General features: G+C 62.5%; 2 protein-coding genes across 16 annotated transcripts; one reads left to right on the top strand and one right to left on the bottom strand.

Moving 5' to 3' along the window:
- Positions 1-164: 164 nt before the first annotated feature.
- Positions 165-9473, top strand: NDRG2 (NDRG family member 2). Of its 14 annotated transcripts, none has more exons than XM_025439467.3 (17): positions 165-544; positions 2160-2221; positions 2919-2999; positions 3352-3393; positions 3790-3895; positions 4119-4239; positions 4416-4478; positions 5615-5675; positions 5885-5971; positions 6164-6220; positions 6382-6485; positions 6905-6949; positions 7248-7299; positions 7566-7613; positions 8050-8085; positions 8241-8292; positions 8459-9473. In XM_025439467.3, exons 3-17 carry the CDS (start codon positions 2925-2927, stop codon positions 8623-8625), a joined length of 1116 nt encoding a protein of 371 aa, XP_025295252.1. In that variant the 5' UTR covers positions 165-544; positions 2160-2221; positions 2919-2924; the 3' UTR covers positions 8626-9473. The 14 variants fall into 14 exon arrangements, with proteins under 14 accessions (XP_025295252.1, XP_035555324.1, XP_048950477.1 ...); XM_049094517.1 differs by having other exon boundaries at positions 444-544; positions 7248-7296; XM_049094516.1 differs by lacking the exon at positions 165-544 and adding an exon at positions 1024-1113 and having other exon boundaries at positions 7248-7296.
- Positions 9474-13241: 3768 nt separating this feature from the next.
- Positions 13242-16932, bottom strand: SLC39A2 (solute carrier family 39 member 2). 2 transcript variants are annotated; one of them, XM_025439471.3, is made up of 4 exons: positions 15226-16831; positions 14919-15049; positions 14651-14701; positions 13242-14152 (listed from the first exon to the last, which is right to left on the bottom strand). In XM_025439471.3, exons 1-4 carry the CDS (start codon positions 15338-15340, stop codon positions 13520-13522), a joined length of 930 nt encoding a protein of 309 aa, XP_025295256.1. In that variant the 5' UTR covers positions 15341-16831; the 3' UTR covers positions 13242-13519. The 2 variants fall into 2 exon arrangements, with proteins under 2 accessions (XP_025295256.1, XP_025295257.1); XM_025439472.3 differs by having other exon boundaries at positions 14015-14152; positions 14651-14696; positions 15226-16932.
- Between the last annotated feature and the right edge of the window lie 21 nt (positions 16933-16953).

Below are 16953 nucleotides of genomic sequence, written 5' to 3'. Positions count from 1 at the left end.
ATCTGCCTTCCTTGTGCCTGAGAGGCTTGGGCACCCCTGGGCCGCCTAAGCACCCCGTTCCCGGTGGCCTTCCTCTCGGGCACAGGAAGGGTGCAGCTCGGCGGGGGGGGGGGGGGGGGGGGGGGCGGACAGGCCCGCAAACCCACCGCAAGCCTCAGAGGACTCAGCAGTCCCAGGGAGAACCGCCGGCCGCGCCAGTCTCCCCCTCCTGCTCCGGGGACCAGGAGGGGTGAGCGCCCAGGCCACAGGGTCTCCTGGGTTCCAGCCCGGGACACCGCGTCCTGCCCGAGCCCCGCGCCGCCCCCGCAGGCTTGACTCCGCCCCCGCGCCTGTTTACCCTCGAGTCGGAGCCCCTGGGGGTCCCTGGCCCCTCCCCGCCCCCCTTGGGGCCTTGACCCGGGAGTCCCCGTTGGCCATCCTCCCCCCTCCTGCGAGCTCCTCTATTTATAGCGGCCCCCCGCATTCCCCGCCCCCCCTCCCCGCCTTGTTTTCCAACTTCTCCGGGAGCCGCCGAGAGCAGGCGTCGGGACGCAGCGGCGAGGAGGTACCGGCCCCCGGGCACCCCGGGGAGGGAACCCCGCTCCCCGCGACCCCCGCCCCGCCCCCGGCGCACCTGCCCCTCCCGCCGAGACCCCCGCCTCCGCGGCGGCGGTCCCCCCCTCCCGCGGCCTCACCCCGCGGCGCCCGCCTGCCCGGCGAGTGGAGATGGGGTGTCAGCGCCCCGGGGCCACCCCCCCGCCCGGCCCGCTCCGGAGTCTGGGGGCGAAGGGAGGAACCGCGGTGCGATAGGCAGTTCCCGGTCACGGGGGGCGGGGCCGAGGGCGGGCGCGGGGCTCCCCGCGGGACGGAGGGTCCCCGCAGCCCACGGCCGCCCGGTGCAGGGGGGCGGGGGGCGCGGGGCGTGGAGGCTCCCCGCGGTCGGCCTCGCTGGAGCAGCCCCGCCCGGAGTGGCGATGGCCGGGGCGGGGCGAGGGGGGCGTGCTCGCCCGGGCGGGCGGGGCTGCGGGGAGCCGGGGGGGGGGGGGGGGGCGGGGCGGGTCCGCGGGGAGCCCTCGCCGGGCGGGCCGCACAGTCAAAGGCAAGTGAAGGTGGAAGCGGCCGCGGCGGCAGCAGGTCGGGGGAGGGGCGGGCGAGGGGCGCGAGCCCGGGGGGCGGCCGCCGGGCGGGGGGAGGGGGGTCGGGGTCCCTCGGGGTTGGGCGCGGGGGGCGCACGGAGGGGCGCGGGCCCAGGCCCGGGGAGGGGGTCGGGGTCCCTCGGGGCTGAGCGCAGGGGGCGCACGGAGGGGCGCGGGCCGGGGCCGGGGGGCGCACGGAGGGGCGCGGGCCCGGGGATGGGGGGGGTGTCGGGGTCCCTCGGGGCTGAGCGCGGGGGGCGCACGGAGGGGCGCGGGCTGCGCGCACAAAGGCGGAGGCTCAGGGGGCGTGCGCGGGGCTTGGGCCGGGTGCGGGCTGCGCGCCGGCTGCCCGGGGGTCGGTCCCCACGCGCGCGGACGGCGTGGACGGGGCGGGGCGGGTGCGGGGGGCTGGGCCCTGCGGTCCGCTCCGTGCTGCGCAGCCCTGCCTGGGCGCTCGGTCCTTGCGGGCCGTCGGGGAGGCCGCCCTGCTCCGCTTCTCCAGCCGCGGGACCCACCAAGCCCAAGCCCGCGTGGCGGACACACGCGGAGGCGCGAGGCTCGCTGCCTTCTGTTTCTAAACGTTTACATGGGAAACAGCCGCGCTCAGCTGCTCAGCTGCCCGGGCCCACCGGAGCGCCGTCACAACCCTGAGCACCCCCCACCCCCCACACCCGGCCCCCACTTCCAGTTTGCAGATAGGAAACTGAGGCCGAGGAAGTAGCGAGTTGGCCAAGGTCACGGCCTTAGCGGCAGAGCCGGGACTGCATCCGCGGTTCCAGGAGCCACATCTGCGCCCCCGCCCCCCAGCCCCCCCATACCCGCTCTCCGCGGCGCCCCAGGCCCCCACCCGCAGCGATTGGGGTGAAGCCCGGAGAAGACGCGCTCATTGGACCGGGGCGTAGAGACCAGGGAGGGTTAGTGACCTGGGGCGCTGGTGTCACAGGTGGTTAGTCCAGATAGTCCAGATCTTGGCCGAGGCTCTCTGTCCCGACAGGACCCGGCGTCCGTGGCCGTGTCATTCACCTCGTTGCCTTGTTTTCTCAGACCCCAGAGCGCGCAGAGAGCACACTGACCCCTGACCCTGCCGCGCAGCCAATAGGAGCCCAGTAAGTGACCCCACCCCCAGGCCACTGCACAGGTGTCCCGGCTCCTCGGCTCCTCCTCGGAGGCCCCACTGAGGTTGAGCCTGCTCTAGTTTATCCACAGGGTCGGGTCGGGAGGGACAGTGGGGAGGAAGGGAAGGCCCGGGTCACTTGGGCACGGGTGCCCCTTGCCCTTTTCTTGTCTCCCCCCCCCCTTTGTCAGGGTTCTCGGATCCTTTTTAGCCCCTTTCCCTTGGAGCTGCTGACCTTGAGGCTTAGTTGAAGGTCACAGTTAGTTATGAACTCTCACTAGTCCATCCCTCAGTGTCGTTGGAGTACCCGGTCACTAGCGGTTAGTTGCATCCTTACCTCGCTGGGGGCGGGGGGCAGGGGTGGCCCCTAAATATAGCCTGGGAAACCAGCTGCTCCTGCCCTACCCCAGGGTTTCCTTCCAGGGCAGAGGTGGGTCCAGAGGTGTGGGTGTTGAGGGGCAGCGATGCGGATGGCCTTTCTGAAAAGACACGGTGTCCTGAGTCCTCGGCCACCAGCGCTCCATCCCAGCAGCCTGGGCCTGGATGTGGGGCTGGGCGCCGGGGAGGCCCTGGCAGGTCGCGGCCCAGTCTTCGGCTCTGGGGCCCCCTGGCCCCTGCACCGGCCTGGGCTGAGAGAGGAAGCAGGCGTAGGCCACCTCCCCGACCCTGGTGTTTCGTCATCCTGCCAGGCCACCATGGCGGAGCTGCAGGAGGTGCAGATCACAGAGGAGAAGCCGCTGTTGCCAGGGCAGACGCCCGAGACGGCCAAGGTTATGAGACCCCCTGACCGACTCCCAGGCCCGAGTTCCAGACCTGCAGGCATCCCCTCGCCTCCTGCCGCCCCAAATCCATAATCTCATTCTAATCCGCACCCATGTTTTCTCCACCTGGACCCACGTCTCTCTCCCCGCCGCCGCCACGGGAGTCCAGGCCTGTGCCCCGTCACTGCACTAACCTTCATCCTCTTCATGTCTCTTTGTCATCTCTTTCTGTCTCTTGTCTTGGTCTTTTTGCCCACCTGTCATTGTCTGTGTCTGTCTCTCCATCTGTGACTACACGGCTGTGTGTCTCTGTGCATATCTGTTCGTGTGTGTGTGTGTGTGTGTGTGTGTGTCTCTCCAGGAGGCTGAGTTAGCTGCCCGAATCCTCCTGGACCGGGGACAGGTAACAGCTTGGGGGGGTCCCTGCTGTCCCAGGGCGGGAGGAGGGGTTCTCTTCTCCCCCAGTAAGGAGAGGGCCCCTACTCTCTGCTTTCTTCCCTTGCATTCCAGTCTCTTCCCGTCCCCATTTCTCCCTTTGCTTCCTTTCTCCTCCTCAGGGTTCCTTGGTGCTCTCTCCTCCTTCATGATTCTTTTCCACCCTCAGAATCATCTTCTGTTATTTTATTTACCCAAACCAAATTCCTGTCAGTCCTATTTCTAATTCTTTGCTCTGGACTCCTCTCTTTGCCCCCCCCCCACCTCAACTCCCCGACTCTGTGGGCCTTTTGTGGGTGTCCTACTCTTGCCTCTTTTTCTTCTCAGCCTAACTGCCTCCTGATGACAACCTGTTTTTCTGCAGACTCACTCTGTGGAGACACCGTATGGCTCTGTCACTTTTACTGTCTATGGGACCCCCAAGCCCAAACGCCCAGCGATACTCACCTACCATGATGTAGGACTCAACTGTAAGTACCTGCGCTTCTCCTCCCGCTCCTCCTCTGGAAGAGGCTGGTGGGAAGGGTCAAGACCCAAGGCAAGGGCTCGGTCAGTACGGGCAGGAAGGGAGCCATGTGGCGCGTCCAGCAGGCATTCAGTCCTGGTCGGACTATGGCCAAGAGGGCGGGCTCTGACGCGGGGATGCTGTCCCCTGGCTGATTCTACTGTTGGGGCGGCGGGGATTCTCTTTAGATAAGTCTTGCTTCCAGCCGCTCTTTCAGTTCGGGGACATGCAGGAAATCATTCAGAACTTCGTGCGGGTTCATGTGGATGCCCCTGGAATGGAAGAGGGGGCTCCCGTGTTCCCTTTGGGGTGAGAATCAGCTCCTTCTCTCCTCACCGGGCTTCAGGGCACAGGACAGGGGCGGGGAAAGAGGACCAGGGGAGGAGGGAAGGGAGGATGGCGGAGACTCTGGGAGAGGGCGACCCCTGAAGGCTGGGGTGGCGGGGACGGCCTGGCGTTTCCCTTCACGTTCTTCTCTTCCGCAGGTATCAGTACCCGTCTCTGGACCAGCTCGCGGACATGATCCCTTGCATTCTGCAGTACCTGAAGTGAGAGGCTGGGGAACCCCCAACGCGGAGCTCTCTGGCTGGCACAGGCGGCCCTCGGGACTGCTGTGTGGCCTGGGGTTTCTGGGCAAGCTGTGGTCTCTGGCCCAGCTAGATCCCCTTTCTGTGTCTCCACCTGACTGTTAAGAAGAAGTGGGGGGTTGGAAGTGGACTTGAATCCCCAGAGTGGTCCTGACAGATAGAGACAGGAAGACGGATAGAGACAGGAGAACAGATAGAGACAGGAGGACGGGCGTCCTGATCTGGAAGGTAGAGGAAGAGGAGGCGCAGTCCCAGGGAGCCAGATAGACTCGCCTCTGCCCTCCAGCGCCCTCCTGCAGACGCACACCTGGGGCACACCTGGGGCCGCCCGGGGCGGGAGGGGCAGCAGGGGAGCCTGGGGGCCATGCACTCAGTGCTGACACCTGGGGCCTGGCCCTGGCTCAGCTTTTCCTGGGCACCCGGGCCCTGCGCAGCCCCACGTTGTTGGCCATTTCCCCATTCTTCCTATTGTTTGCCGACGTGGTGTCTTTTTTTTTTCCCCCATCCTGCTTCAAGCTCCTTTCTTCCCGGTTCCTCACAAGGAACCAGGAACTAAAACAGAACAAGTTGAACTAGCTCCGGAGAATTGAAAATGGACACAGAGCTCTGTAGGAAAACACTGTCTGGTTGCCGGATGGGTGTTTCTTTTTAAGATACCAGCTCCCCGGGGCGCATGGGTGGCTCAGGAGGCTAAGCGTCTGCTGCCTTCAGCTCAGGTCGGGGTCCCGGGGTCCTGGGATCAGAGTGCCCAGTCTCGGGCAGAGCAGGAGCCTGCTTTTCCCTCCCTCTCTCTGCACCCGCCCCCCCCCGCCCCCATGCTCTGTCTCTGTCTTTCTCTCTTTCAAATAAATAAATACAATCTTAAAAAAAAAAAAAGATACTAGCTCCCCAAGAAAGTGCTGAAGTCGGGTTCAGGGTCCTGCACTGGCTGCCAGTATCAGCTGTTAGCTCCTTGGTGCCCCTCTTTTTTAGCAGCCCTCAAGGGGAGGGTGCGGTCCATGCTTTGTGCATGTGACCTTGGGAGGGAGGGTGAGGGATTTGCAGGGCCAAAGGTTTTGGACACCAGGGCCTGTTGGCTATACATTTCTCTTTCCCAGTTTCTCCACAATAATTGGAGTTGGTGTTGGAGCTGGAGCCTACATCCTGTCACGATATGCTGTAAGAAATTTTAAAAAACCCAGACGGGGGAAGGCAGGTTTAAGGCCCACGGCCGACTGATTAGGAGACTCCTGTGTGCCCATGTGTGTACGGGGAGGACTTGGGTACAAGGGTGTGGGCCCCACGGGAGCGTAAGCGGCCGGAGCTCAGCTGGAAGGGGGTATGGCCCCGCCCTGCCTCTGATCGTCCTACTTTCTGCTCCTCCTCAGCTGACCCACCCGGATACAGTCGAGGGGCTTGTCCTCATCAACATTGATCCCAATGCCAAGGGTTGGATGGACTGGGCGGCCCACAAGGTTTGGAGGGACCTGCGTATTGAGGTCGAGGGTGGGGGCCCCGTTGTGTGGGTCCAGTTAGGCTCCACCAGCATGCTGGTTGGCCTGTGAACTTGAGGGAGCGGGAGTGGAGCAGGAAAGATGTGTCCCTGTTGAGTCTGGCTCCCTCCTCTTCCTCGTGCCCTGAGCTTGTCCACCTGCCCTTCCTCATAGCTAACAGGTCTCACCTCTTCCATTCCGGAGATGATCCTCGGACATCTTTTCAGCCAGGTGGGTGCTTGTGGAAGAGGGAGCCGGTAAGAGGGGAACCGGCAGGGGCTTGAAGGCCTGGGGTGACTTCCTTAGAGGGGACGGGGTCCGGGGCAGGAAGAAGGCTCACCGTTTTTCTCTGGTAACTTGATTTGTCTGCTTCTTCCTTTTCTTTCCTTCAGGAGGAGCTGTCTGGAAACTCGGAGCTGATACAGAAGTACAGAAACATCATCACACATGCGCCCAACCTGGAGAACATTGAACTGTACTGGAACAGCTACAACAAGTGAGTGGGGGGCGCTCGTGTGGGACAGAGGCGATGCAGGCCCAGGGCCCGAGAGGGAGGCCGGGCCCCGTGGTGCCCCCAGGGCAGGATTTCGGGTCCCCTAGGGCAGCTGCAGGCCAGGTCCTCCCTTCCTGCTGTTTACTTCCCTTGGACTTTTGGATTCCCAGAAGTGAGGTCACCTCTGGTCCTGCTGCCCTCCTTGCCCCCTTCACTGCCCTCTGGCCAGGCACCTGGGGCACAAGCGACTGCAGGGCTTTTCGGCCTGCCAGCCATCTTCCCCTGTGGCTCCCACTTTCAACTGTTAGTATTCAACTGTGATTTGGGGAGGAAGACGGCTTCCTCAGGGAGGGGTTGGCTTCCATCCACATGGATAGCGCTGCCTGCCTAATGTTCCTGCTCTCCTTTGAACCCCTCCCTAGTCGCCGAGACCTGAACCTGGAGCGTGGCGGTGCCGTCACCCTCAGGTAAGACGTGAGGAGGGAGAGCTTTGCCCCTTTCCCCAGATCTTCCCCAGGTGCTCACGTTCCTTAGAAGACGGGGAATCTCTTAACAGGGGATTGTCTTGTCATCTCCCACCCCACCCTGTGGAGCAGATCCCACGCCCTCTAGGTCTGTCCTCCCCCTTTGGGTCGTCTGGGAAGGGTCATGGGGTGCAGAAGACTCTTCCCTCTTTGGGGCCAGACGTTTTCCAGCTGCTCTCCTGGGAGGTGGGTGAGGGAACGGCAGGGGCTCACCCCCTTATCCCTGACACTATGATTCTAGGTGCCCTGTGATGCTGGTGGTGGGAGACCAAGCACCCCATGAAGATGCAGTGGTCAGTAGAGAACTTTGAGGGGGGAGGTGAGGGAGGGCTGGAGTCCTTGGGTGGGGTCAGTGGGGTAGCTTGCCTCTTGGGAGGATTTGGTGTGGAATTGGGAGAACAGCTGTGGGACCTACGAGGTTGATTCTTGGTAAGAATGAAATGGGTACGGGGCTGCTAGGAAGGGAACCAGTATCTGGGTCCCTGGGTCCCCACGTCCTTTGGATGGGAGAGGCCACGGGGCATATGACCTCATTCATTCAGCCTCCTGCTTGCTCCAGGTGGAGTGTAACTCAAAGCTGGACCCCACCCAGACCTCTTTTCTCAAGGTCAGTAACCCTGCCCCAGGCCCTGCCTGACTCCTGACCCCCTGTCCGGAGCCATGGGTCCTCTCCACATTCAGCCTCTAGGCCCTCAAGTGGGGTAGATAAAGAAAATAAGCTCTCAAGATGCCTGGGTGGTCAGTGGTTTCAGGGGTTGAGCATCTGCCTGCGGCTCAGGTCGTGGTCCCGGGGTCCTGGGGGCTCCCCGTGAGGAGCCCGCTTCTCCCTCGGCCTGTGTCTCTGCCTCTCTCTCTGTGTCTCTCATGAACAAATAAATAAAATCTTGAAAGAAAGAAAGAGAGAAAGAGCGAGCGAGCTCGCAGGGCCTGCAGGGAGGCTGGGAAGCTGGGGAGAGAACCCTTCCACCTCTTGGCCTGGCTCCTTTTGTCTCGGTCTGTGGCTCTTCCTCTCAACGGCGGTCCCCCCTCCCGCCCCCGCACAGATGGCCGACTCTGGAGGTCAGCCCCAGCTGACGCAGGTGAGCGCCCCTGCCCTCCGGGACGCGGCTGCGGCTGGCCCCGAGCCCTGTACACACGCCGCTGCCGCGCGCCCCTTGCCCAGCCCGCCCCGGCCCCGGCCCTGCCCCGGCTGGGCTCTGACCCCCCCGCCGCCCCCCCTCGTCCCCCTTCGCAGCCAGGCAAGCTGACCGAGGCCTTCAAGTACTTCCTGCAAGGCATGGGCTACAGTGAGTACTGGGGGCCCGGGGCTGTCGTGGAGGGGGTGGGCACCGAGGGCTAGTTCTGGGACTTAGCCTGGCTGTGAAACCATCGCCCCGCCATGCGTGACCCGGTTCCATCCCAGTGCCAGGCTCTCCTTCCCACCTCCCGTCTGCTCTGCTTCTGCCTCCACAGTGGCCTCGTCCTGCATGACTCGCCTGTCGCGATCGCGCACGGCCTCGCTGACCAGTGCGGCGTCCATTGATGGCAACCGGTCCCGCTCCCGCACCCTGTCGCAGGGCAGCGAGTCTGGGACTCTCCCTTCAGGGCCGCCGGGGCATACCATGGAGGTCTCCTGCTGAATGGCCTCGGTTGCCCTGCTCACCGGACCCAGCCCTCACCTCCGCCTGCACTAACCTGGGAGGTCCTAGGGCGCTGGGCCAGAGTAAGGGAGGACGGGTGGATCATGTGGGGAGATGACCTTGATCTTTGATTGCTACCCTAACCTTGACCTCTAACCTGTGATTCCCCTCAGCTCCTGAGAGATGCCCTAATATCTAGATATTAGGACAGATGTCCTAATATCTCTTAGGGACCCAGACCCCTAAATTATCCCTCTCCTTCATTCTGGTGTTAAGGTGGAGAGGGCACGTGTCCCCTCTCCCTAATCTAGGTGTCCATAGATAAGGGATAAGAGGTTGTGGTAGTCGTCCCATGGTGCCCCCACCAGACTCTCCCTGCTTACCCCACTGCAAGGGGAGGGGACTTGGGGCTGGGACTCCATTCACCAAAGCTGATATGGCTTCTCATTAACCCTTCAGATCTCTGAAGAGTATGGGCCTAAATGAATGTGTGTCAGAGAAGGCTTGCTGGTGGGTTAGTGGTCCTCAGGGTGGGGTAGAGACATCCAGTGTGTGAAACGGAAGTCGGAATGGTGGGCTGTGAACAAGTCTGAGGGAAGGATCAGAGCTGGGGCAATAGGAAGGGGCCTGGGGCCATTGGCTGCACTAACTTTGGTAGCTGTGTAGACAGTGTGTGTCTACAGTGGGAGGGGGAGGGAGCTCAGCTGGGACAGGGCTGCTTGGGGCTTGGCGTAGGGGTGGGAAGGGCTGCCTTGGGGCTCTGCCCACACTGTGTCGTGTGCGGAGGGTGCCCTCCTGTGTCCCACAACTTCTGCTGTAACAATAAACTGTAGAGGAACTGACCACCATTCCTTGCCTGAGTATGCCTGCATCACGCCCTTTCCCCAACTCCACCCGCCCCCCGCCCCACTCCTGTGCTCGTCTCAGATGTGTCACGGGTACTTCACAGAATGCGACTGCAGAGTCGCTGGCCCCAATTCCAACAGGATGGTATCGTCCTAGATAGTGATAGTATCCCCAAGTCCTGGGGACAGGGGAGCCACGTGGGTGTTACAAGACTCCCTTATTAGTCACGGATCCTCTAGAAATGCCACAGGGTTTCAGAGATGTCACCAATATCACGGTCTTAAGAAGGAAGTATAGAATGCTGGCTGAGTGTCCAAGGACGTCTGTGATCACCTTCCTGCAGGATCCTCCTTAGCCGGTACCTCTATTCCATTTTGGATGGTTCAGTACAACGAGGAGACCAGGCCCCACTCGGTTACTGGAGAGGTTAGGTTGCTCATAGTTGGTCCCAATCTGAAGACTCCCTCGGGAGGATAACAGCCCGACAGAGGATTTCCTCTCAGGAGACCTCTTGCCCCATGAATCTGAGAATTCGGGGCATTAATTAGACTATGTTTGTGGTTCTCTGAGAAGCTTTTCAACGAGTGTGCACAATACTCATCAAGAGGACTTCGGATATTCCGTGGCTGTCGCAGGCCAACTCTCCGGCTCTCGGGAGCACAAGAAGTAAGAACCAAGAAGGCACCCTGTGGTCACCGATAAGAGTACTGTGGGGGGAATATTACAGGGTCATTTGCTGGATTGCTTTATGGAGTCTCCACAGACAATTACACGCATTGCTCAATGGAACTGAGCCGAGGACTGACGCAGTGTGTGGTCCGAGGCCCACACGGTGAGCGGAGGGAGGAAGGGATGTGTCCTGGACGCACTCATAGGACCCAGCGTTTTTTCAAGGAGCTGGGCCAGGATGAGAAGGGGCAGGGGTATCTGGTGACACGGGGAGTTCTCGCGCTGGTGCTGGCAAGGGCGACGGGCGGCCACTTGCAGGGCGGCAGGTGCTTAGGGGCCACTCGAGAGCACAGAACTACCATAGCTGGAGTCACTGGGCCTAGTGGCTCCAAGGCAAACAAAACGCGGGGAAAAGGCAACGAACTCAGCGGCCTCAGCCTTGACTGACAGGAGGCTGGCTCAGTCCACATAGCGAGCCGCCTTCCCCCTAGGGGGTGTGAGTTCGAGCCCCGTGCTGGGCGTGGAGCCCACTTAGAACAAAACCCGAGAGGGGTGCTGTGGTGTGCGATGGAGGGGACAACACCGTGGGCGAGGCCGCCTTCCGAGGAGGGGGACCTGATGCTCAGGTGTATACGTGCCAGGGCGTGTGGGGCTGAGGTGGTGGCCATGTGGGTCCTGCAGCTGTGTGGCCGCGAGCACCCTGCGTCCTGCAGCTGTGGGCCACGAGCACCCTGCGTCCTGCGGCTGTGTGGGCCACGAGCACCTTCTCCTGCAGCTGTGTGGCCGTGAGCACACCCCGAGTGGGGGGAGAGCTGCCCTCTGTGGGGACAGGGAGGGGCCGCCGCCCTCAGCTGATCTCCTGGTTCCGCTGGCCCCCACCTTCCGGGCCAGCCCACGGTGGGGGGTGTGGGCGGCCACGGACTAGCTGGAGTAACTAAACCAAACCAGGCCCAGACTTGCGTCCCTCATTCATTCAAAAGGTGTGGCGGGAGCCTAAAGGGTGAATAGTTGGTTGACGCTTGAGAAAGGGCTTGAGCAATGGTTTTCAGAGCTCGCTTCTACATGATCGCCCACATAACACAATAGATACAATTTATTCTGGCCTGGCCATAAACTTAAATAGGGGTCTGTGCTGTCCTTGCTGGTCTGTTAACCATATACAATGTTCCTTCGAGGTATATACACCTGGAGCAACAAGCTTATCTATTAACCAAGACCCTAAATCTTCTGCGCCTTGGGTGTGTCTTGCATGCTGGTAGGGGGAAAGCTTGGAGGGATTCACAAATATGCTAAGAATGGACACTTCCTTATCTTTGTTTTGCTTATGCTATATAATGCTGTAGAACCTTGAATAAAGCTGGCACTGCTTGGACGTCATCCACTGTGTCCCTCCTGTCCCCATCTCTTTACTTTTATTTTCCTCATCCCCTTAGGACCCTGATCGTGTTGCCGCAGAGCACACAACGCAGCGGGGGGTGGGGTGCAGGGCCCTCCTGTGCTTGGCATGGCTCTTCCTTGCCTTCCCCGCCGCCCACGTCTCTCCCTAGTGACTCGGGCCCCGCTGCCTCAGTCTCCCCATTCCAGCCCCTGCTTGGCTCCCCGGCCCTGCGGCCTCTGCAGAACTTGGGAAAACGCTGGATCCTGCCATTTGGGTGTAGGAGCCGCTCTGTAGCTTCTGGGCCATGACCCGGTTGGGCCTGAAGAAGGCTCCACGGGGCCCTCGGGTCCCAGGGAAGGGAGGGGAGTGGTGGACGGAAGGGGAGAGCACCGGGGCTGAAGGTGCCACGAGGGCCGCAGGCCGGAGGAGGCCGCAAGGGGGCCGCAGCCACACGTCCTGGCACCTGTGGCCGCGGCGGCCCAGAAGCACCGGCAGGGCCCCGGCGCCCAGTGTGCTCCTCCTCAGGTCTCGGGCCTGTAGCCCCGCAAAGCCCTGTGCCCCGCCGCTGCTGTCTGTGCAGCTGGCCCCTCCCAGTCACCCCTCCACCCCCCAGTTCCAGGCAGGGCCCCCGCAGGTGAAGGCCGCAGGGCATCTGGGTGTATCCCTCCAGGCCTCCGGTGCCCCAGGAGGCTGAGCCACCTGCTGCGCATAGGCAGAGGTTTCTGTCCTCTGGCTTCAGGCTGGGCAAGGCCGACAGGGGCGGGAGGTGGCTGATGGAGGACAGCGGGGTGGCCTCCCCCCACCCCCGCCTCCTCTTGTGGAGCCCCTTGTCCCTGCCCCTGAGGCCGCAGCTCCCATCCAGGCCCTGTCCCTGCCCCTGAGGCCACAGTTCCCGTCCAGCACCCCACCCCACTGGTCCAGCCCCCTGCAGGCTGCAGCTCCAGTCCATGCCCTGTCCAGCCCCCACCCCCTCCGAGGCCGCAGCCCCGTCCAGACCCTGTCCTTGCCCCTGAGGCTGCAGTTCCCATCCAGCCCCCCGCCCCCCCATCACCCCAGGCTGCAGCTCCCGTCCAGGCCCTGTCCACACACAGAGAGACAGATGGCCGAGCGGGGAGGGGCCGGGGGCCGAGGGCCAGGTAGAGAGGACGCGAGGAAAGCCGTTTGGTGGCAAAGCCCAGTAATCACCCTGGGAATCTATGTGGCGCCTTTCTCCCTCTGCAAACGCAGTGCTTCTTAATCCCTGAGCACAAGGCGGGGGGGGTGGGGGGGGGTGGGGGCAGAGGCCCAAAGAAGAGCCACGGCCTCCCCGCGGCCACGCAGGCTCGGGGTGCACAGCGGGAACCAGGTGGAGGGAGGCTTTCCTTCGCCTGCTCTCTGGTCTGCTGGACACGCTGCAGTTGGCTGATAGCAGGTACTGGATGGTGGGTGGGGAGCGTAGGGAAAAATCTAGAGCCCATGGTTTGGTTTTACATCCCTTCTCTCTAAATGCTAAGAACTCTGGCTCAGTTTCTCAACACCTGTGGGTCAGGCAGGAACAGGCTGTTGGAATTTCGGCAATGCTCCCAGGTGTGGAGGGCATGGCCCGCAGCCCCCAGGATGGCTAGGGGCCCGGATTCCACAGGAGAGGATGACACCCAACATTCAGCCTCTCTACTCCCCACCCCGCCGCTGTGTGCAGCTCCTGGGCCCCCCGGAGGAATGAAGGGTAGTACGGCTCAAGGGGAAGGGTAAACCGGACATTTTATTATACACGGTCGCATAAGTGGGCAAGAGTTGCATCTGGAGCGATGCTCCTTGCATCAACTCTCCAATTTATAGGCACTCAGCCCTGACGTCCTTTTCCCGGGCCTGGAGGAGAAGTGGGTGCTCATGTAGGAAAAGGCCGTGGTCCGGTTCAGGAGGACGAGGCCTGGTGCGCGTCTCATAGTCTCAGTGGAGGAGGCCAAAGCCATTTGAAACACGGTGGCCATCCTGGTAGGTCCACCCGACGCCAGGAGTCTCTCAGGCCCACAAGGCGATGAAGGCCATGAAGGCGAACCCGGCAGCTACACAGCCCCACTTGAGCAGAGGGGCCTCGGGGCTGGCCAGTTCCCGGGGCAGAACTTCGAGGAAGGTGACGTACAGAAAGGTGCCGGCAGCCACGCCTTCTAACACAGCCTGGGCCAAGCCTCGCCCCCCCTGAGGGTCCCCTTCAGTGGCAGCCAGCCCCAGGACGAGGCCCACGGGGGACATGAGAGCCAGCGACAGTATGGACAACGCGGCCCAGCGGGCTCCAGCGCCTCTCCGCACCAGCCGCAGGCCCACGCCAAACACCACGAGCCCCTTGTGAGCCAGGACGGCCAGACAGAGCTGCACCGTGGCCGCTACCGTCGGCTGCAGCCCCACGGCCAGGCCCTCGAACACCGAGTGAAAGGACAGTGAGAGCAAGAGGACGAGGGACCCAAGGGGCCCCTTCGAGGGAGAGGGTGGCGGTCCGTGGCTGTGCAGTCCCGGGACGTGAGTGCCACCCCACTCCTCCTCCTGCACCGTGGTTCCTCCAGCGGCCCCAGGACAGCACTGCAACGCCAGCGACTCCAAGAGGAAGACCAAGAAGAAGCCCAGGGAGATGAGGAGCTCTCCGTAGGGGTACCCCATCTGGGAACGCAAAGAGGGGCTGTGAGGCGGGAGGGGAAGAGCCCCAAGTACGCGGGGCGGCCACGGGGTGGGAGGCGAGGGATGACCGATCCATAGAAACTGGCCGCCTGCTTGCCCTGCTGGCTCTCACTCTGGCCTTAGCCCCTCTGCTTCAGATGCTTCCAGATGGATGCAGCATATTGGGCGGAAAGAAGGCCAGGGGAAGGAAGCCAAGAGCAGGGATGGGCAGCGACAACAAGAATCCCGGAGGGACCAAGGAACATGAGGTGTCGGGGTTAGAAATCTGGGGAGCGAGAGGCGTGGCAAAGGGGCCAGAGAAAGGCCGACGGTAAAGCAGAGCTCTTCCTGGGGTCCCACACATCCAAGGGGTGTGCAGGCTTCCCCTTCCCTCTGGGATGTCGGCTGAGGAGCAGAGGGGACGCCCGGTTTCCCGACACCGTCCTCCCAGGAGCCTCTGGGCCTGCTCCCCTCCAGCGCGGGGCCCACGGAGGTACTTGCCTGAGCGGAGTCGGAATCCTCAGAGGCGTTGCCCACCCTTTCCGTCCTGTTCTAGGGAGAGAAAGGCGGGGATCAGGTGCGGGCAGGGCAGCTCGGCTGCCTCCTGCCCCTTCAGCTGCTCGGCTCCCCTCCACGTCCCCTGCGACTGGCCTTCAGGCCCCCGGAGCGGGCCTCTCGCTGGCTCCCACCCTCATCCTCTGCCGTCCCCACCACTCGTCTCCGCCACTCGTTTTGCTTATTGCTCCGGCCTCACCGCCCCGCCGCTCACCTGCATCATGAGCCCCTGGATCTCAGACTCGATTCCCTCCAGGGCTTCGGCGGTCATGTGCATGAGCCCCGCTCCCAGGAAGACCCCCGCGGAGGCGCAGCCCAGGAGGCTGAGGGCCCGGCGGTGACGGCCTAGGGAAAGGAGGAGTCACAATCCGGTGGCCGTGAGACGGCGCAGGTGCACAGGAGCCGGAGGCAACACCCCGGGTCCCCGGCTCGGGGACGGTGAGGGCCTCGGAGCAAGGGCTCGGGATGGGCAAGGGCTGCGGCCATGCCGCCGCTTCGGGGCTGGAGGCGGCCGGCGGTACCTGTAGCTGCATCAGTGTGGAACCACTTGAAGCAGATGGGAATAAGGCCGCAGCCCAGGGTGAGGAGCAGCAAGGCCAACAGGCAGCCAATTTTCGCTCCTAGCAGTGGCTCCATCCTGGGGGGGCAGGAGCAGCAGATGCCTCAGAGCGGCAGGTGGCAGTTGCGGGGTTTGGGGCGGGAGAGTGGAAGCAGGTGGTCAGTGCTGGTGTCTGCTCTCCCGAGTCCAGGAGGCTGCTGGGATCCTCCTCTGTTGCGCTGCCTCTGCTTGCACAGCCTGCATAGCTGCCTGGGGCCCTGCCCCAGATTCCCGCCCTCCCCCTACAGGGAGGCCCCTCCCCCGGCTTCCAGAACGGGAAACCAGAAACTCCGGACTCCCTGCCAGGCACAGCCCGAGCTGTGTCTTCTCTTCGGGGCCATGACTAATCCCAAGGCCATGGACACTCTTACTTCACGCCTGGGACTGCTCCAACGCCAGGTGGGAGTCTAGGGTGGGTCCTTCCCAGACCCCTGGGTGCGCCTCATTCAGGGCGTCAGATCTCAAGCCTCCGTGCCCCTTCCACCCCGCCCATGTCCGCAGGTCTCATGGGTCATTGTGCTGATATCCGAACCCTACCTTTTCAGAGGGGATTTGAGGCCACCTTCAGGTAAGGAGGTGGGGCTGAAAGGTGCGGCCCGCCATGCTGTGGGGACTCTACGGAGGGGACTCCCCTCTCCTGTAACCTCAGAAACACAGCTCCAGGCATGGCAATTTCCAGGTGTGTGGGGGGAGTGGAATCTCCAGCATTACAGTATTAATGCTGTTCCAGCTTTTGACCGGGCCGGTTTTCAGATATACGTAGAGCTTCCCCGGCTCACGATGGGACGACATCCCGATGGACCCACTCTAAACTGCAGTGCATTCAACGCACCGAAGCAGCCGATCCCAGCCGAGAGCAGCCTCCAGCGTGCTCATGACACCCGGATGCCAAGCCCGCAGTTGGGCAAGATCATCTAACCCAAGTCTATTCTGTAATAAAGTGCTGAAGTCCACGCACTTTGCCACACGCCGTACGGGACGTGAGAAGCAGAGTGGCTGTGTACCAGCCCTCCTGGCACTGCCGCCTGGGAGCCGTAGCTGCACAGCATCACCAGAGACCACCGTACCCGACTGCCAAGCCGACAAAAGACTGGGTTCTACTGGATGCGCCTCACTTTCATCTCATCTTAAGGTTGAAAAGTTTGAAAATCAAGCCATGATAGGTCGGGACTGTGTCCTGGGGGAGAGAGGCTGAGATTTCAGGGCGAAGAAAACTGCTCTAGCCCTGAAACAGTGAGGCTGAGTGAAAAACTGAGAGACGACCCAAGCAAACCGAAGGGTCCTGCCTGGATCTATGGGGGTAGAGATGGAAAACTCAGGCTCCGTGGCGATCAGCTCTTGAGGAAACTGGGCTGGGGAGCTGACGAACCCTGAGAAAGATAGAAGGAAAAGGGAAGAAACCACAGGCTGGGCAGCCTGGCTCCCCTTCTTAGTGGCCCCCTAACAACCCGATGCCCACTGGGCCGGTGCCCGGAGACTGGGGGCAGCTTTCCCTACCAGCCCCACCACTTCCCCGGGAGTCCTGGTCTCTGGTAGAGGCAGCAGCACTCTTACTGGAGAAGGTGGGCTTGGGGTCCGTGTGGGAACGTGGGCACTGAACACCTGTCATAGGATAGGCCGTGACGACTGGGCCCTGGACCTTTTAAGAATC

This window comes from Canis lupus, chromosome 15 (genome assembly GCF_003254725.2).
Source record: "Canis lupus dingo isolate Sandy chromosome 15, ASM325472v2, whole genome shotgun sequence".
NCBI classification, from domain to species: Eukaryota; Metazoa; Chordata; class Mammalia; order Carnivora; family Canidae; genus Canis; species Canis lupus.
Note: the sequence above shows the minus strand (reverse complement) of the source record. Positions and strands in the feature narration are given on the sequence as shown.

Coding starts and splice junctions, on each gene's coding strand:
- NDRG2 (XM_025439467.3), top strand. CDS start 2,925: ATGGCGGAGCTGCAGGAGGTGCAGATCACAGAGGAGAAGCCGCTGTTG. Junction 3,394..3,789: donor TCCTCCTGGACCGGGGACAG/GTAACAGCTTGG, acceptor GTTTTTCTGCAG/ACTCACTCTGTGGAGACACC. Junction 6,221..6,381: donor TCGGACATCTTTTCAGCCAG/GTGGGTGCTTGT, acceptor TCTTTCCTTCAG/GAGGAGCTGTCTGGAAACTC.
- SLC39A2 (XM_025439471.3), bottom strand. CDS start 15,340: ATGGAGCCACTGCTAGGAGCGAAAATTGGCTGCCTGTTGGCCTTGCTG. Junction 15,050..15,225: donor CCACACTGATGCAGCTACAG/GTACCGCCGGCC, acceptor TCCTTTCCCTAG/GCCGTCACCGCCGGGCCCTC. Junction 14,153..14,650: donor AGGATTCCGACTCCGCTCAG/GCAAGTACCTCC, acceptor TTGCGTTCCCAG/ATGGGGTACCCCTACGGAGA.